At 45.3% G+C, this 20,567-nt stretch overlaps 1 protein-coding gene across 2 annotated transcripts in view; it reads left to right on the forward strand.

Moving 5' to 3' along the window:
• The window catches only part of GRK5 (G protein-coupled receptor kinase 5), a 150,731-nt gene that overhangs the window by 125,995 nt on the left and 4,169 nt on the right, over positions 1–20,567 (forward strand). For both annotated transcript variants that reach the window (XM_038139935.1, XM_038139936.1), the window contains 9 exons: positions 353–416; positions 932–1,072; positions 2,165–2,355; positions 6,786–6,823; positions 7,638–7,727; positions 9,051–9,259; positions 16,987–17,124; positions 19,405–19,542; positions 20,349–20,480. In XM_038139935.1, coding sequence (XP_037995863.1) covers positions 353–416; positions 932–1,072; positions 2,165–2,355; positions 6,786–6,823; positions 7,638–7,727; positions 9,051–9,259; positions 16,987–17,124; positions 19,405–19,542; positions 20,349–20,480 — 1,141 coding nt within the window. The remainder of the gene's footprint in view (positions 1–352; positions 417–931; positions 1,073–2,164; positions 2,356–6,785; positions 6,824–7,637; positions 7,728–9,050; positions 9,260–16,986; positions 17,125–19,404; positions 19,543–20,348; positions 20,481–20,567) is intronic.

Raw genomic sequence — 20,567 nt, forward strand, 5'->3', positions numbered from 1 at the left:
ATCTCAGGCTTCCTCATTGCTTAACAAAGGCCAAAGCTGTATAATGGAGATTCAGAACCCTCCTTGGTCCTAAGATGCTAGCAGAAATTATACTGATGACTCACTAATGTGTTGTATTTTATTACAGCTTAATATGTTGGAATTGAAAAGTTCAAGCCATACATAGTATTGAAGTAATGTAATTACGTAATTATACATTATATTATATAATATGATTACCTTGAAATAATGGGATTATATAATATTTATCTATTTTGCTTTTCAAAAGTATGCTCTGAAATAAATAAATCACAGGGAGTGCATTAAACATAGTGTGGTGGGGGGGTTATTTATTTATTTATTTTTCTTCCAGGCAACCAGTAACAAAAAACACGTTTAGGCAGTACAGGGTACTGGGGAAAGGCGGCTTTGGGGAGGTGAGTAATTCTGAAATTTTCTGTTAAGAGTGTTTCTTACTTTTTAGACACTGCAGGTACAGGAGCCTGATGTGACAGAGGCTGATTTACATTAATTGCTGACAGTTCTACTTAACCCCTCATGACACCGTAGTCCCAAAAGGACACTTTTGAGAGTCATTTTGTGTTGCATTCACAGCGGAATTGGGGTCACACCCTAATTTGTATTTTCCCGGTGTCTGGAGGTGGCAGCAGAGGCAGGGGAGGTGCAGACTGAGAGATTAAAATCTGCACAGACAAAAGGAGGTGGGAGAGAAAGCAGGCAGAGGGAAGTGAAATAATTAAACCAATATTCCGCAGCAGGTTTGGAAACAGTAGTCGGTCCCCCAGCTGCCCCCGCCTAGGCCTGGCTCGCTAAGCCGCCGTCTCTCGCCTTAAAAGGACTAAAGCAGAGGAGATGGTGAGGAGGAGAGCGCAGCCCAGACACAGCTGGGTTTGCTTCGAATTACCCGGCAATTGTTGTGCTCCGTTCGCAGGTCTGCGCCTGCCAAGTGCGAGCCACGGGGAAGATGTACGCCTGCAAGAGATTAGAGAAGAAGAGGATCAAGAAGAGGAAAGGCGAATCCATGGCGCTCAATGAGAAGCAGATTTTGGAAAAAGTCAATAGTCAGTTCGTAGTGAGTATTGAGCTCTGTGGTTCCCTGCTCACCTGCTCTGGTTGAATCCAGTGCCTCCTCCATCTCCGGCCCCTGGAAAGGTGCCAGGAGCTGAATCTCTTTGCTTTGCACCTTAGCCCTGCTCTGTGTTCCTTTGCAGTCTCATTTTAGTCTCTGGTCCGTGAGAAGTGTGGCAGTCAAGGGGCCTGTGCCTGCCATGGGACCATGATGTGGTTCACAGCCTTGGCTTGCATCACAGCTGCATCAGCATGAGCTATTCTTATCCACTGTGATCACCTGAATTCCCAGGCTCTGGGAGACAGGTGCTTGCAGGAGACTGAAGGAGATTCAACCCAAACAGATCAAAAGAGACTGGCTTGCAGAAGCATCTAAGCAGTGAGGCGGAGCTGGTTGGCCTGATGCAGGGCTCTCCTGAGTCACACCACCTCTTTTGCCTCCTTTAAAACTTGCCTTAGATTTAGAAAAAGAAAAAAAGGTGTTATCCCAGCATCTGTCATGTTCTTTATACTTATTTCAGGAAACACTGTGTGTACAACAGATGCAAGGTGTTTGCTTACATGTTTACTTGCCTCTGCCAGAGGATGGCATGTATTTAAAAGTGATGGATAGATTTTGATTTGTCTGATTTTTCCTTTTCTGGCACTCACCAGAGCCTCCAGGGATGATGCTGACCTTCACATCTCTGTGATGGCCCATTTGATCACCCCAGGACTGGGATATTTGGGCCTTCCAGGGACCTCACTGAGATGCAAAACAGTGCAGCAGGAGGTGTAAATTCCCTTGATTACTAAGATTTCTCATACATGAGAAAATATGCCTGGAATTAGTATACTATTTGCCCAGCCTCTGAAGCCATCTGAGCCTTGAGGGTTTCTGGTGATACATAGGCTGGATTCCACAAATTAATCTGTAGAATCCTAACATCTGATCTTTCAGTCCTTTTAAATACGTTTGCCATTGTAAGAAAGCCCATACCAAATTCAGTCATTGTATTTTTTTTCATTTTCTGGAGAAAATCTTTAATGAAGAGCTAGCACTTCCTTCTTAGCAGCCATCTGAACTGTCACAACTGTGCTGCAAATGTTTTTCTAGGTCAATTTAGCTTATGCCTATGAAACAAAGGACGCACTGTGTTTAGTTCTGACCATAATGAACGGAGGTGACCTGAAGTTTCATATCTACAACATGGGAAACCCAGGCTTCGAGGAGGAAAGAGCTTTGTTTTATGCAGCAGAGATTCTTTGTGGCTTGGAAGACCTTCACAGAGAAAATACTGTGTACAGGTAAGCACTCTCTAGAGTCTCAGGATGTCTTTTCTGGGTAGGAAAGAATTGTCTGCTTCCTCCCTTCTTATTGTGGTGCTGCACAGCTGAGATGCCTGAGTATTTTGGCTGAAGTTTTAGAGAGCCCTGTATAAATACAGCATGATACAGTAATCATGGAAGGAAGCAGTTGCTTCCCTAAATACATCCTGTCTGAATTATCCAGAACTAGCACAAAGCTCCCCAAACCCTACCTCAGCGTGCACTGGACAACAGAAGAAAATTATGGAAGTTCCTTTAAAGGGATCTCATAAGGAATTGAGTTCCTAGTTGGGATGAAATGGAGATCATTCCATCCAAGCCTCTATTTTAATTAGCTAGATTATTTTGCATGAGGGGCTGCAGCAGGTCAGGTGTGGGAAGACTTCTATTGCAGAGGGCGTGCAATCCCAAGAGGGCATGGATTTCCACCGGTGTGAGTGTGATTAGCTGGATGGGATCATGGTGATCCTGGCACGCCAGCCATGGAAGGGGGCCCATTCCCAGCCACACCACAGAGGCATCCTGCTGGCAGCATCCCACCATCCATGGGTGCAGCCAGCGGGCACAGCGCTGCCCGGTGCCGCCGCTGCCGCTTCCAGGAGGGCAGATCCCAAGTTCTCAGCTTCCAGTTTGGCTTCCAGCTCTACACAAGCACTTTTCCAGGGCAGGCTGGATAAGCAAGCAGATTGCAGACAGAGTTCTTGTGACTCCACGAGGATTTATTTTTTTTAATCAACAGCCACTGTAGTTGTAAACAACGGTTCTTGTTTGTCTTCATCATCCCCGCTTGTGAAATCATCGTTGCTGGCATTCACAGCAGAAGAGGGACTGTAAATTGATGAAAGAACTTCCAAGGACAATGATTAATAGACAATGAGATGCTATTTTTAAAAGCCAAGCCACACTTTAAATCATTTTATATGCCTGTGTGTAATACATGTGATGCATGTGCTTGTATGCATAGAAAATGCAGTATTGTTGTTCCTTGGAGATCTCTTAACAAAGTGACACTTGGTTGCCTTGCATCTTCCTAGCTGGTGCACAGAGGGCAGACAGATAACATGCTGATTTAGTTGGTGCTCACCCAAGAAGGAAGTTTTTTCTTTCCCCAGGAAACAAAATTATACTAAGTGTCTAACTTCAATTGAAAAATCAAATCGTAAGTGAAGTGTCTGGCTTCCTTTTCCCTTAGAAAACCTCCTACCACATTTTCAAACATTTTAGGAGCTGGTGTAGTGTTTCACAATCATATTTTATTGAAAAAAATGACTGGTGCATTCATAACGTGGCTGGTAAAATGCCACGCTAATACCATTTTCTAATAGAACAAATCAGATCTGGCCACATAAAATAGTGCGTGCCTCTGAGAGAAATGGCACCTACTTCCTTAAGCAGGAGTTTTCATGCTACTCTTAAAAGAGCTGCTACTTTACACCTCAGATGGCACATTCATTTTGGTGATGAATGATACTACATCCTTGTAGGTGACATTTTCTAGCAGTATGTCAGGAGCATCTGCAGAGACCCCTCATTTGTAACAGCGCAGCGTGTTGTGGGACCCGTGAGAAGTGCTATATAGGTCAATAAAAAATAGCAGCTAAAGGCTGCCGCCTTCTCAAGGCGAATAATTCATCACAAAACACTTATTCTTCAGACTTAATTTCATTTTCTTTAAACAAAATGCTCCTGAGTAAATCACAGCGTTGGAAAATGCATCCCCATCTCCTGGGCCGCTGCTGACGCACGCTGCAGACGTGACCCGGGAGAACAACCAGGCTCAGAGTCAGATTTATCTCATCCAGAATTCCCTTGTCAAACATGGCACTTGTGCTACATTTCTCAACTGCATCATGTTAGTAAAGGTCAACGGGCTGGTTGTTCGTGGAAAGCAAATTTAAAAAGCTGCTGGTTCTCCTCAAATTATTTATATATAGATATATTATTCATTTCTATTATTTTTTCTTTTTATAATTTCATATATATATATATATATATATATATATATATATATATATATATATATACTTTTTGGATTATATTAATTTTTTATGTATGTAATTTTTTTTTTTTTAATTTATACTATAGCCATGCCTGGAAGCTCCAGTCAGCATCAAATTCACGTTGTCCCAGGCATTGCACAAATACATGGTAAAGCCTTGTCCAAAGTGATTGAGTTGTTTAGGCTGTCCTGCACAGCCAAACAATTGCCTTTTGAGCATGGGCACAGTGCCAGCAGTTTATGTTTCAGTGTGTTTGGGCAAGGCTAGTTTACAGATGGGAAGCTGAGCCTTTGGGAAGTAGCTTTATGTGTCAGTGTGTCCAACCAGGGAGTTTTATTCCTCCTGGACATTTCACTTATGAGCCCTTGGAAGTGCTGGCCATGCAAAGGAAGCCAGCCTTGATCTTGAGGAACCAGAAGCCTGAAAACAGGAATGACAGCTGATGCCTGGGAGGGGAGGAAAGCTTCCTGTAATTGCCTTGAATCACAGGCAACCCTAAGAACTGAACTGGTGTTCTCAGAGTCCTTGTGGAGTCTCCCATTTTCTCATTCAAAGACAACAATTTCCCAAGTTGCACATAAGATTCCTATCACTGGCCCCCAGTTACAGTTTTAAGTGGGACTAATAACTGCTGAGCAGAAGATGAAATAACTGTTGAAGGCTGAATTCTTCAAGGGAATGGTTCTTACAGGATTCAGAACCTATTTTCAAAAATAAACAGATGATACCCTTGACCATGCTTCTCCAGCATTGGAAACCTTCTGCTGATTGGCAGGGAAGGCCCACAGTGGTATGTTAAACAAAATCACAGCTTCTCCTCAGTATTCAGCTGCCCTTCACATATTTCAGCATTGTTTGTTTGAAAAGCAGGCTTGGTACCGCTGGGCACGGGGTGAGGTTTATCTTGGAGGTCAGGAAGGTCTGAAGCAAGCAAGAAGAGGAGATTACTCACAGCGCTCTGTGTTCTTGCTTGAAATCATAAATAAAAACAGGGCAAGTTTCAAAATTCCCACTTTGGCATTGTCAAAACTATAAAATACCCCTCTTCATACACAGGAAAGTTCATGATGCTGGAGTGGTGCAGCTTGAGAGGTGGGGTGGGCTCTGTGCTCAGCCCTGTGCCCTGGTGCAAGGCTTTCTCTTGTGCACGCCCTCTCTTTGCACAGAAATGCCTCTTGCTGGGAAGTTAGCAGAACCAAGCTGGTTCACAGATGCAAGGAGGCCTTACAAAAAGAAGAGGCCAAGCGGGGCTTGGATTTGCACCAGGCTGAGCACTGTCTTTAGATAAAAGCCAGGGCATGATGTGGTGAATTGAAGCAGTGCTGTTTTCCCTGCCTCACCCAGCTGCTGGTGCCTCATTCAGGCTGAGGCCAGCACAGCCCTGGGGCACTTCTGGGACACTCCCTGCCCATCATGTCCATCTCCCTCCTCTGACACCTCTGGGCTGGATTCATTCCCCCTCTGCATGAGCAGGATGGGAAGGAGCCTGCCTGGCTCCCACCTCAGCAGCAGCCCAAGAATGGCAGCAGCTGCAGGGGTGTGCTGGGCTTGGAAAGGTTTGGAAAGCAGCCTTGGTCAAGGAGGGGACAGCGTGGCTGGGCTGGGAAGCATCTCAAAGCAGCAGCTGATGGAGGAGGTTTTGAGCAGACAAACCTTTCAGAAGAATGACCTGCCAAGGCTCTGCTAAATATATGAAAACTGAGATTATTTACTTCAGAAGTTTGTACCTTGCCCAGATCTGGGGATTTTTTGTTTTCTTTTTTTCAGGAACAGTAAAAGGCACATCTTTGACATCAGATTGACCACCTTGCCCATTTTCATAGCATAGCTCCAAACCACACAGGCACTAGATTTTCACGAATGCTTGTAAGGAGAATCTTAATCTGGGCACAGCATTCCCCCCTCCACCCCGCATTTTCCAAACTCAACAAAATTATTGCACATGTGTGCAAGTTCATGAACACACATTCACATATTTGGTCTGACATAGAAAATTGGAGCCCAGCAGATTGTTATTTCCATTTTCACATGTGAATAAAGTATTTTAAAACCTTTTATTTTTAACATAATATTTTATAACAGAAAATGTTAGAGAGATTTTACAACACACAGGACTATAGGGGTTCATTTACAAGGCTTACAGGACTAGATGGATGAGTCTATTATAGGGTAGATTAGGAACTAAAAGCTTGGCTTAGTGAAAAATTGTAACTCCAGTTTAGAAAAAGACATATGGTTTCAGTCTATCTGTGAAGTGAGTTGTAAAAGGTTGTATTGGTTTCAGGAGCTCCTTGCTGTTTGAGTTGACACTCAGTTGGTTTATTACAAGTAATAAATGCCCTCACACAGTTGTATGCTTATGTTATCAAAACCAGCTTCATACCCATAACTGCTATCTTTCATTTCCAGAGATCTGAAGCCAGAAAATATCCTGCTGGATGATTATGGTAAGTCTCGGAGGTTTACAGAGATGCTTTCACAGTAAAGTAGATTAAGTTAGTTTCAGGATATATATTGCACAAAGACAAATAATGCTCTGAAGTGATTAAGAGGCTCAGCATACACTAATATTCCTGTCTAGGGGTGGGTGAGCTGCTGGAGCTCGCTGCACAGATGGAAGGAAGCAGCCGTGCCCTCAGCAGGGGCTGTTCTCGAGAGCTCGGCATTGCTGGGGCTCTCTGCCTTTCCTTGTTGTTTTTCCATCCTTGTTGCGAGGCTGGTGCAACACAAAGGGAGTTCTAATTTCTAAATCTGTGCTTCCCTTCCCATTTCTGAAAGTACTTTCATCCTCTGCTGAGCCAAGTCTGGTTTCATGCAAACCCAGGTACCCGTTCGTTGCTGGAGGCAGCGATAATCAAATCTCGTGCTGACTTGCAGACCAGATGTAGCTTCTTCAGCCATCACAGAGTTACAGAATTGTGTCAGCCCATCCATCCTCTGTGATCAGTTCAAGATACTTCACCACAGCATGCTTCTCTCTGCCTTTTTTCATCAGGTTTTAAAATACCTGATACAATCCACTTCAGTCCACAGCCTTACTGTTAACATTTCTTTCACTGCATTGTAGTGCCCTTAATAATTCCTCTTTTCCAAATCAATGAAAATGCTCCAATTCAGAGATTCAGAACACTCTTTTCTTAAAATGTCTGAGCAGTAAATTGCAGTAGTAGTTCAGCAATGACCACAGTTGTGGGTTGTGGACTAATTTGGGTCAGGTTATTATATCTGCTTTGTGTTGTTTTGTTTTTTTTTTCCTTCCAGGCCATATTAGAATATCTGATTTGGGTCTAGCTGTTAAAATCCCCGAGGGTGAATCAATCCGTGGAAGAGTAGGAACAGTAGGGTATATGGGTAAGTCTTCCACAGCTCATCTTTTTAAAAATTTACCAAGGTTACTTGAGTTTTAGAGATATTTCTGCCAAGAAAGCTTGAGAAAAAAATAAAAACTATTCACATTCAGCTGGGTCCAGTTTCATGCAGCAGCTCCTACAGAAATCCTGATAGTGAAAATCAGAAGAGGATGAAAGGCTGGACCTCTACAGCTCTCAGTGAGGCTGGTCTATAACCTTAAATCAACAAAGCAAATTGAAAGGGGAGACAGCAATTGGGATTCTTGTGATTTTAGTGTAGATTTATCTTAGGAGGGTTATGTGCCAAAATAAAAGTTTCTTTCTAGTTGCTGCTTTGTATAGGAGTTACAGTGTGTTTGCATGGTTATGATAAAATGGGTAAGTCCACCTCTATGGTCATCTTGACCAGGGTCATCTTGAGCTTTCCTGTATGTGCAATGTGCAGGGGAGGATCTGCACAAAAGACAAGTAGAGATTTGTACATTGGTAAAAAAAAAAAAAAAAACCCAAAAAACTACCCTCCCTTATTTAACTAGATCTGTTTTCTAAATTCAATGTAATTATTTTCATGCATTCTCTGGGTGGGCATATTTCTTGGAGTAAAAATTGCTTATGCTTATTTGACTGAATAGAAACTAGCTGATGTGAGCCACTGTTACACCATATGGAGACTTTAATGAAAGCAAGCAAATCAGTTGTCATGTCTAAATTTTGTTATCTCAGTGTAAGTTTGCGTGCGCACTAAGGCTCTGTGCTTGTGAGCACGTGGGGATGTGTGTTTGTACCCCTGCATGGAGGTGAGGGTGCCTGCAAGACAGTGACTCTCTGCCCAAAAGCATTGTCTGTGGTTGCAACACAAAATTAATGGATTGCAGTTTCTTTAAAGGGGAAAAAGAAAAGCTATGAATTGACCAAAGAGACAGAATTTGCTTTTGAAGAAATGTCACGGCTGTTTACAGGATGTGTGTTTGCGTTTCCTTTCTTCCCTAAGTGGAGAAATCTGAAGGAACTCTTAAAATTAGGTCTCTGCTTAATATTTAGACCCAACTTATTTCGTGATTTTTTTTTTTAATTGGACTGAGTTGATAGAGAAGTCAGAAGACAGCATGCACAAGGCATGTAGCATGTAGAGAGAGCACCATGGCATGTAGCATGCTGCATTTCCTGTAATGCCCTCAACTGCAATCAGGAGGTATTTCTGTATTTTACCCACCATTCTCTGTGCATGTGTATTCAGTCCCCAAAATGAAGCTTCAAGGCATTTAAGTGCTCTGCCTGTGTAAATACCAAGCATTTCCACAAGGCATCTCACTCTCCTCCACAGCTCCAGAGGTGCTGAACAACCAGAGATACACGCTCAGCCCTGACTACTGGGGGTTAGGCTGTCTCATTTATGAAATGATTGCTGGGCAATCGCCATTCCGTGGAAGGAAAGAGAAGGTGAAGAGGGAAGAAGTGGACAGAAGAGTGCTGGAGACAGAGGAGGTGTACTCCCATAAGTTCTCTGAGGAGGCCAAGTCCATCTGTAAAATGGTAAGGGGCTGGAAGGCTCAGTGGGGCAGCTTCACTAGCGAGCTGTGTCTGAGCAGTAACAGGGTGCCATGGAGGGGCTGCAGAAACAAGGACTAACCAAGCTCATCTGGGGATGGCATGACTGCACTCTCTATTCATGCAAACTCTGTTTATTTGGGCTTGTTTCTCCATGAGATTCATCACGGTCATCCCGAGCCCTCTCCAAAGTTTTATGGCCAAGGGAGCGGTATCTATTCTCATGAGACTTTGAATGTTAGTTTGCAGTCAGGAATGCATTTCTGTCTTTTATAACCTTGTAGAAAAAAAGAAAAAGGACTCAATGATGCAAGAATCTGATTGTCTCCTGCAAGGAACTGCAAACCCCACGCTTCCATTGTCTTTGGTGAGAGCTGGGGGTAAGCGGGACAAAGATTATGCAATGAAATTATTGTGACACTCAAATGTTGTCCCAGCCCATCTCACTAACTTTGTTAGCAGCTTTTCCCCCGGGGTGTCAGGGTTTCCAGCTTTTCTTAATACTGTTGAGCTGTTCTTCAAAATGTTTTCTCACTCCTTCAGCTGGGAGTCATTTTCGTAGCACAATAGCCATGTCTGACAATGGAAATCCTCAATCCCTCTGAGAAATCTCAAAGCTTCATCTGAATTCATCAATGTCTTGTTGACATCCATCTTTAGAAGGCTGAATTGTAATTTGGAAAAGGATGTGGCCTTTTTCTGGGTGTTGTTTGCTAACGAGTGAAGTCTCCTTTGGAGACAATGATCTATCTGTGTTTGCTGCTGGAGAAGGGGAGGAAAGGTCAACAAATAGGTAGGGAGGGTTTCACCAGTGTCTTGTGCAACAGGCAAGCAAAGAGCAGATCCACAACACTCTGGTTGGCTGGCTGCATGAAGAGACACTGAAGTCTCCTTGCAAAATAATAATGGTAGCACTGCCAAGAGTCATGCCTGGAAGTCATTAACTCGCAGTGCACCGAGTCATTCCTGAATCCTCGGGGTGGTATTTAGCTGACATCACTCTTGAGAGATGCTCTGGGCCGTTCACTGCCCTTAACTGGTAATGCAGAGCCCCCAGTGAAGCTGACATGGGAGGACCTGGGGCAGCCATGGGCTCTCACAGACCATTCCATGTGCCCCAGCAGGCTGCCTTTTCTCCTCAGGCAGCATCTCAGCTCTCACCAGGTGAGGAGCAGGGTCTGCTGGAGGGGCAGGGAATTTGTGCTTGTCCTGCTGTTAATCTGAAATGGAGATGTGAGGCAAAAATTTTACCTTGCTGCTTGAGGCACAGAATCAGGATAGTGTGTGTTGAAAGGGACCTTTAAAGATCACATAGTCCAACCCCCCTTTTCTGGCTGACATACCTGTGGAAGCCCTTCTTGCTACTCTTTATTTCCCTTACATAACAGAATGAACATATACTTTGAAAATAACCATGAGAACTTTAAGCTGAGAAGAATTAAATGTAGCATTGATGGGATAGGGCTGTAGATGACCTACCACACTCCCGGGGCAGCAGACAGTCATGACACTGTAGTGGTCATTTTCATCTTCCAGCCATGGAGACTCTGGTTTCAGGAAGTCGGGACCTCAGGAGATCATCTAGTTCTTTCTCTTCCCTCAGGGAAGCTTGGACTATATATAAATTTTTCCTGAAAACTTGATCACTGCTTCTTTCCTGTCCAATCATGTGGCATGTTTATTGAGGTGGTTTGTGCAAACTATTAATGGGTCCAAAGATAACCTTTCCTTTTCTGAGCATTAGTATCTCGAGGCAGGAAGAGTCTGAGTCCTCATACTGAGTGTGATGGCCTTTGTGGTTTCCCATCCCAAAGTAATTTATTTTATCAAGTCATGTTTTTTATTTTTAAATCCATTATTCAAACACATTTTCTCGATTTCTTTTTGCTTTTTATATTGAACGCCAGAACTTTGTTGCTTTGCAACAACATCTTAACAAGGAAACAAAAGAGTCATAAAGTACCCATCATATCTGCAAAATGAAGCAAAAAGTTGCAGTACATAACTGAAACTTGAGCCTTCTTGAAGATCCAACACAAAAGGCTTTCCCATAGTGGACTCTTCAGGGCAGGAGTGAGGAAATGTTTCCCACCATGTTGCCCAACCTTCTCTTCTGAGCTTTCTTCATGAGCTAATAGCATCACCACCAGGAAATACATTGTCTTTGTTCATTTACTCATAGGAAAAGCCTCTGGTGTCACCCCACGTCAGCCTTCCCCTCCTGGATGTTTGTGCCCTTTTGCATTTTTGTAGGCACATATCATAGCTCCCATTAATCATCATCCATCCCATATTTCCATGTTTCATTTTGTAAGTAATTTCCCATAAATCAGACCTCATTTTGGACTGAAACAGAGATGAATAACAAATAATTAGGAACAGGGGCAGCCGGCTTTCTGGGAAGCTCCCCAGCCCATAGTTCCCATATAACATAGCTGCTCCTGGTGTGTTTTTTCTGTGAAAAAATCCAGTCTTTCTAGGAAATGCTCTGTGTTTGTTGTGGTTATGCCTCATACTCCACTGATGTACATGTGTGTTTTCCCTGACAAGTGCAGTCATGCATCCAAAGATGTGACTTGAAGTGCATTCAAGTCAGCAGTGTTGGATGGGCCCTCATTGCTGTGCTCCTCTGTCACTCTGTCAGTGCCCTGCTTGTCTGCATTTCCCACAGACTTGTCTTCCCTGATGCCTTTTATCCCTGCAGCTCCCATTTTACCCTACACAAGGGGTCTCTGATGAGATGGTGTAAAGGAGACGCAGCCAAACTCTTGGTTTGGTGTCCTGTAACAGGACAGGAAGCAAGGGGAAAAAACTGAGGCACAGGAGCTGTTCTGTTCCCTCTGAACATTAGGAAACATTTTTCCATGGTGAGGCTAGCCAGACAGTGGAACAGGTTGCCCAGAGAGGCTGTGCAGTCTCCACACTTGGAGATAGCCAAAGCCCAACCAGACAAGGTCTGGAACGACCTGCTCTTGGAACCTCTGCTTTGAACTAGGATAGGGACTAGAGGGATTGGAGTAGACCATGTCCAGATGTGGCTTCCAGCCTCAGCTGTTCCATGTTTCTGATCTCCATTCCCTTTTCAAGGTGTCACCCCAACCAACTAAAACTTCTCCTTAAAAGCAATTTTTTCCTGTTGTTCACCATCAGAAGCTCTGTCATCGTACAGCTACTCCTGCCTGCTGCCATCCCTCCTTTCTGCTATCATCCCAAGGAAATCAGCATTATGACTCCTCAAAGTTTATCAGTGCCCAAGGATAACTGCTCTTACATCACTCTGCTCTCATTTAGTAATTGACCATAGTATTGCTTTTCTGTTCTCTAAAAATTCCTTAAAATAATATGTTTACTTCAGAGTCAGAGCTGAACTTTAGCTAGGTGATTCCTTAAACTGCTTGATCAGCTGGGTAAATGGAAATGGGTTTAGCCTTCCCCTTGTCTCCTTTCATGAGTAGCAATTTTTTGTTTTCCTTACTCTTATAATTTTAGGACTAACATCTTAGAACTTGGAATTATTTATTACATGGTATGATCTGGAGATGAACTGACTGATCACATGAAGATAAAACAGTGCTTTGGGGACTTCTGGCTTTTTTTAGCATCCTCACAACACTTGTTTCTTTTTGTAAAGGAAGCAAAACAAAGTCATGGAAAAAAGTCTCAGACATTGCAGAGTTTCAATCCCCAGTGGGGATCAAATGAGTGACATGAAAGTATCAGAGAGCTCTTTGTATCAAGATCCTGATGGAACTTTACTGCTGCTACTCAAGACTCTCTTTGAAAGTCCTGTTCTAGTCATGCTCTGCCCATGAACTCTGTCAACTAAACCCTAAATGTCCAGTGTCAACTGGAGCCTTTTTTACCAGAACACACAGCTCTGCTGTTTGGCATTAGCTTCATGCATGGTTGGGTGGCCCAGGCCATCTCCACATTTGAAACTGTGAATTGTCTGCAGGCTCTACTGTAGAATTACATTTAAATTACATTTGATGGGGTCCCTTGCACTGCTGTCCCAGGAGGGCTTGTCATCAGCCTGATGGAGTTGCTTTTGTTCTGCTCTCTATTCATATTAAATAAACCCTTTGAAGCTGAATTAAACAAAAGTGCATAGATGACTTATAACATACTGTTGTTATCTCCATTTTCTTTTCCATGTCAGATTCCCAAATGGGATGCATATTTCAGGGTCTTGCATGAGTTTGCTATTGCAGAAAGCTTCTGGGGCTGCAGAAAATGGTGAAAGACTAATTATTCCTTGGTGAAAAGAATAATTTCCCTTCTGGAAAATATTCTAGCCCATGCTATGTCTTGATACCCACAACAGAAGCCAGGAAGAATGTCTGGTTTCACCTGTTTCCATCTCTAGAGCTGGTGAGCTCTACATCTACAGCTTTTCAAATTCCATTTGTTTCTAGCATTTTTCTCCATTGTGACTCTCCTGGGACTCTCAGGAGACTGCAGCTGCTGCCATGCAGCAGGGTTTTGCAGGAGAATCCTCTCCTTTCCCTGGTCTTTCAGTCCCAGCCTATTCCCAGTGGCCTGTTCCCTTTTGTGTCTTTCAGCCAGCAGGGGCCAGCCACCCACAACCAACTGCATTCATGCTCCAGAAACTTCCTTCTTGCATCTGAAGTTACTGAATACTCCCTTGTTTGTCATGGAGGAACCCAGGAATCCCCAGGCAGCCTTTTTCTGTCCTCAGCTACCCTTTTCTCTGACCGCACACTCCAAACATCTTACAGCCTGACAAGGGCAAATTCACAGATCAGCTTGGTCTCCCCACTAAGCCCAGAATCCAGACTGCAGAGATGGGAAATAACCCCCTTTTCATCCCTTCAGAGCTGACTTGAGGGCAGAGACTGCAGAGGTCTCCTGTATCATCTCCAAGCAAGTCCAAATCTATCCCTTCCTACCACCCCTTGCTCCTCAGCTGTTCCTCAAAGGTCCAAGGCATCATTTCCAAAAGTATACCAGAGCCAAGGGTACTAAAAAGGGTCTTTCTGCTTTCAGATTCTTCTTTCCAACTGTCAGGAAAGTCCCATTGACATGAGAATAAAAGATCAAAAGAACTTTTGATTTCTTTGCCCAACCAGAATAGAGTAAGCGTGATTCTGACTGGAAATTCCAAAGTGACCATCTTCAAATAGGCTAGAGGATAAAACTGTTGAGATTTAAAAAAACTGGAACAACCCAAAACCAAACCAAAACAAAACAAATACAACCCCAAAAAAACCTCCTCACAACAAAAATCTTAGTCTCAGGACCATGAGAACTCAAAGTCTAATGCAATTATTTGAAAGCAAAGGATCCCTCTTTCCTTCTAGCAGGGAAAACAAAGTCCAGAGAAGTGCTCTGAGACAGATCTTTTTCAGTGAGTCAGATGGATGTGGTACAGTATCATGTGAATCTCTCTGCTCAGAGAATGGCAAGGCATACAGATGTTTCCTCAAGTCTTTTTACATTTATGGATCAGCCACTTGTGATCTGTCAGCCCAGATGTCACCAGCTTGGCAGCATCAGAGGCAGAGGAAAGTGTGGGGAAGAAAGGGCTGTTGCCATTTGGAAGCTGAACATTGCTACCGTGGCCAGGACCAGTGGCTTTAAACCCATTCCTCCAACCATTCAGTCTCCTGCTATTGCTGCTGCTCCTGCTGCTGAGGCAGAAAGACCTGAGCAGAAAGCTCTTATGTCTACAAATCCCTTCACCACCATTTCTGGCTTGGCTGCTGCCGCTGTGGCTTGCTCAGGCCGGGCTGGAGGGTGGCCTCTGCACTGCGGGGCACACGGATTGCCAAAGCCACTTGCCATCCCAGGCTGGAAATGAGGCCCCCAGCAGCACAGAAGCAGAACCAAGGTGGCTGTTGGAAGTCAGATCAGAAAACCACCAACGCCCAGGTGGTAGAAATGCCCAGTGGTAGCAGAGAAGCCTGAAGAGCTGTGACGCTGTAAACCCCTGATAGGGACAAGAAACCCCAGCTCCAGCCGGGCACCAGAGGAAAAGAGCACAACATGACATTAGCAACAAACAATTCCCGAGTTCCCCGGTGGTGAGATGAGGCAGCTGAGCTGGGCTGCTGCCTCGGTGGCTGAGGCAGAAGGTGCCGGGGCACACAAGCCCTGAGCTGGGCACACAGTCAGCATCCCCAGGCAGCCTTGCCCCAGCGGGAAACCCGCCTGGCTCCCGGTCCTGCTCCTGCAGGGATGCACCCGAGAACGCGGGACTCCTCCCCAGCCTTCCCAAAGGTGTTTGCATCCTATCACCCGCAGCTGGGACGGTCCCGGGGATCTCCCGGTGCCTGCCCCGGCTCAGAGAGCCCAGCCCAGCCCCTGCCCCGCCGGCCGCCGAGCCCCGGTGGGTTTTGCGGATGCTTTGCTGATGCTTTGCTGATGCTTTCGCTGCCATTCCCGTGCACAGCCCACCCGGGCAGGGCTGAGCGCTGCTTCTGTCCCGACCACGGGCCAGCGAAGCCGGGGCCGGGGGCGGAGGAGCGGCGGGAGCGCTCCCATGCCGTGCCCCGGAGCAGCCCCGTCCCCGGGCAGCGCTGCCGCCCCGCCGCGCTGCCCTTTCCTCTGCTGCCTCCCGGCGGCACCGCCCGAGCGGCTCAGCATCGCCCAGGGAACGCGGGAAGGGTTGTCTTGGAGCGAGCCTCAACACCGCCCAGTCTAACCCTCTGCCATGGGCAGGGACACCTTCCACTGGAGCAGCTTGCTCCAAGCCCTGTCCAGCCTGGAGCTGGGCACCTCCCGGGATCCATGGGCAGCCACAGCTTCCCTGGGAAACCTGTGCTAGGACCTCATCACCCTCAGGGAAAAATTTCTTCCTAAAATCCTATCTAAACCTGCCCTCCTTCAGTTTAAAGCCATTCCTCCTTGTCTGTTTGTGACTTGCCCTTATCCAAGGTCCCTCTCCATCTCTCTTGCACTGGAAGGTGCTGTTGAGCCTCCCCTGTTGAGTGTCTCCTCTAAATATCACGGTGTTTCTGTTCATGGACTTGCTTATCTGATAGACCAAAGATGCTGGGTTCACTTGGTGGGCATTGCTCCATGATGGGTACCCAGGAAACAGGCAGGACTTGCTGGAGCAGGTAGAGGCTGTGCACTGCCCTTCTCTGAAAACAAGCAAGGCAGGACTGAGGATAATTACTGGGCACTGGCTCCGTGGATGGAACTCCCCTTGAGTTCAGCAGAGCTCATGACTGCAAAGGGTTGGTTCACTGTGTCATGTGATGCACTGGAATGTAGTGCAATGGATGAGGGAAATGCAGTTTGGTATTTTTGGTTTTTCCTAAGCACCTGTTCTTCTGAGGGGAAATTATCCTTACAAACGTAAAAAACAAAGCCAAAAGAACTGAGACAAAGCACATGGAACTTATGAATGTGCATCTTTATATGTAAGTAACATATAAGAAAGTAACATATTTATATGTTACTAGGGTATGTCAGATCTCCCCTTGAAATTGTTCACTGAAAGCAGGCAAAAGAAATGGCCTCTATTTTGACTGTAAATACTTTACAGCAGGTGATTTTCCAAGGATTTCACCAGCATGTAGAACAGTGTAGTCCTAATCCATTTAACTTCAGCTTTTAAGCAACAGCAGTTGCAACTCCCCTCTGTACGTCCCTCTGGGCACATTCAAAAACAAGTGGAGATAAAAATATCTTCGTGGAGCTCTTGCTTTTCTGACACCCTCACCATTCCTGCTGGCACGTTGCAGCTCCTCACCAAAGACGTGAAGCAGCGGCTGGGATGCCAAGGGGAAGGGGCAGCAGAAGTGAAGAGACACCCCTTTTTCAAGAGCATGAATTTCAAGCGGTTAGAAGCAGGAATGCTGGAACCTCCCTTCGTGCCTGATGTAAGTACGACTGCAAGAACCCCCAGTGGCCTCTTTTAAGAGGTTTGTTTCTAAAATAGCTTCTCTCTCTCAGGGCTGTCATTGCTCTCTGCACGGGTAGCTACCCCAGGAAGGTGTGATAAGTGGTGGGGCTGGAGTGGGGAGGCTGGGAGGAAGAGGAGAGAGGGCTCTGTGGGCATGTGGATGCAGGCTGGGAACGTGGGGCTTGATCCATTCCCACTGCTTTTACCACAGCATTCCTGTATGACAGTGGAGGCACTGGGAACCCTTATCCATGGCATTACTGGGAAAATAAGTGTGCTCAGAAGCAGGGGGTGTTTGGGACAATCAGCAGTGAAAGCCAAATGTGTGCATGCAGGTTTATAGAGGGGAAACCAGAAATGCAAAGTCCAGGGCTCTGTGGAACTGGATCATCATGAGAACAGTAGTTTGCTACAGAGAGTCCGAGCCAGGCTCAGCTATCAAGTGTCACCTCAAGCAGAGAAGGTGACTTAGACCTTAGAGAGCATTTGGAGCTTTTTGGGGCACGGAACCCAACACTGAGTCCTTGCTCAGATTTACACACCAGGCTCACACACACTGAAAGGCTTTGTTGCATTGGCAACAACAAAACTTCTTCCACCCTTTTGTGGTATCAGTTTCTATCCCAGTGCGCAGAGTTATCTGATTATTTCCCTCCTGCAGGGCTCTCTCTCTGGCTGGAGCTTCTATCCTTAAATTCCCCATATGGTTCTAAGTAAACACTGCCATTTTAACATATTAAAGAAAGTAACATCTTGGCAGCTCCCATTCCCGTTGCTGCAGGCTCAACCAAACCAAAGTGGTTTGAACGCTACAAAAGTTTACTTTAGTTGCTCTGGTTTTGCTTTACATTTTACTATGCAGCCTAGTTATTCCTGCCAATTAGCCCGTGGTGTTACGACCTGCTTTAGTGGGAAGAAATGAGAGACAAGCTACTATTTCTTTCTGATGTAGAAAATTATACAATTCTGGGCTCAAATTTGGGATCTGCCGGAGTGCAAAAAACTGTGGCACATAAGGCCTAGAAGGTACCTCTTAGACACATATTTGCAAAAGCAAGGGCACATAAATTTTTATGGCTCTTTATTGGGAGCTCAAGAGCTGCCCCTAATTGAATTTATTTGGCACTTCATCCGTAGATCTCCCAGTCTTTACTGAAGTCAGCTGAATCACCCAAAGCTATATAGCCAGTGGCAGAAGTTGTTATCCAAACCATGTCTCTGCATCCTCTTCTACAAAAATGTTGTGGATTGCAGCTATCAGGAGTCCAGAGGGATACAGCCTTCAGCAAACAGGACTTCTGTCAGGAATTAGGTCAATTTGTTTGGTCACAGTGCTCAGATTCAGATCAATGAAGTGCTGCACTGTTGGACCCCTGGGCTGTACAGTCCTGGTACCACGGACAGACAGCAGGACTCCACATGGTCTGGGGTTCAGGCTGGTCCCACAAGCCACCCCTCAATTATCCCTGCACAGCAAAGGGTGGCTGTGCTGGGGGTGAGAAATCTCTGGGCACACACTGCCTGTGACAGGCAGCCACTGATGGCTCTTTCTGCTCCCTGGGGCTGACTGCTGGGGTACGAGCTGAAAGTTCCATCACTGCAAAGAGTTTTGTCTCTGTCATCCCAGGAAACTGAGTAGTTCAAAAAGGCAAAGCCATTTGACTGTTCCTTTGAAGAAATGCAGCCAAGTTAAAAGAGTTAACAGAGGTAATTCTGGGCAGCTTCCAGCAGCTGAGCTATTAATAAAAACAATGGAAAAATGCCAAACCCCCTCTGTTTTCTTTAGCAATTAGGAGACATTCCTTTAAACTCCCAAGCTGCAAACTCCACAGCTATCTGGGCAGGAGGGCACTTCTATCTGAGGCCTCTTTTCAGGGCTCTCTCCAGTGTGCCACTCATAAACATTCTGCTTTTCTGTTGTTCCCTCTCTAAATGAAAAGACTGCTGAAGGGTTCCATTTTTCTTTTCTGGATCTTTCTGTCCTTTTCCTCTCACCTCTTAACCAGATGGTACATGGATGACTAAAACCCACTTTGACTGATGCTTTGAGGAGTTGGGAATAGGAAGCTTAATGTGCTTAAAGTGAAGTCAGCCTTTGATGATAAACATGCAGGCAGAGCAAGCCTGGAGAAGGAGGATGCAGACACACACTTGTTAGACATTCTCACTTGACTGAATCTGTGAATGAAAGCACATGGTCCGACTCAGAAATATTTTTCCTCTTGTCATTTCTCCTTTTTTTTTTCTGCTGACATAGCCCAGAGCAGTGTACTGCAAGGATGTGTTAGACATTGAGCAGTTCTCCACAGTGAAAGGAGTTAACCTGGACCAAACAGATGACGATTTCTATTCCAAGTTTTCCACAGGATCGGTGTCTATTCCATGGCAAAATGAGGTAAGGATGTATCATAGCAAAATTACTGCAATAAACCCCGTAACAGAGACGATTTAAGAGGAGCTCTATGTTCCAGTAATATATAGCTACTGGACAACTTGCCAGACTCTAATGCTTTCATGAGTTACAAATGGCCTCTTTCAAGATCTGTAATGTACCACAGATGTCAGGTTCAGGTGACTGTATCTGTTGGCTCTGTGCATTTGTGTAAATTGGCAAGGATCCTACTGTACTTCCTCCTCCTGGATTTCTACAGAGGTGTTTCGACAGCTCTCAGCACCTTCTGTGGTTCGGTTGGAAATCCTGAAGGGAAGGATCCTCCACTGGTGACCCTGCTGTCACCCACTGTCTGCAGTCAGGCCCAGCTGCAGCAGCTCACTCTGGACCCTGAGCTCCTCCAGCATTTCCAAGTCTGGGTCTTTGTCTCTGTTTGGTATCAAAACACAGCCAACAGTGGATTTCAGAATCCAGCTCTGCATCAAACAGCAGATCCACTTGGGCAGAGGGGTGCTGATAACTGGGATTTTGTCAGTGTGCCTGTCTTTGCCTGGTATCCTCTGCAATGCCAGAGGAAAGAACAGAAAGTCTTGTGGGGCAGCTTCTGACAAGTCTGATGTGCAAACAGGGCAGACTCAGCCTCTGGTTTTCATACACTCTATTTGCTCTCTACAGACACCAGCAGGAATCCAACTGTTAACTCTCCTCACACACTGCTGACTTTGAAAAACCCAGCACTACTGGAATTTATTTAGTGCAGATGAATAATTCCCCTTTTTTTTTTCCTCTCTCTCACTGTATTCCACTAGATGATAGAAACAGAGTGCTTCAAGGAGCTGAATGTATTTGGACCAAATGGTACTATTTCACCAGACCTAAACAAAAGCTACCCCCCAGAGCCACCCAAGAAAGGATTGCTACAGAGAATATTTAAGCGACAGGTGAGATCTTTTATGACTAAGACCAGGAAACTTCTGTAGATGCCTGTAGGTTTCACAGCCCTGTTCTGGTGATATTTCTGCTAGGAG

Source organism: Motacilla alba, chromosome 6 (assembly GCF_015832195.1).
Source record: "Motacilla alba alba isolate MOTALB_02 chromosome 6, Motacilla_alba_V1.0_pri, whole genome shotgun sequence".
NCBI lineage: Eukaryota > Metazoa > Chordata > Aves > Passeriformes > Motacillidae > Motacilla > Motacilla alba.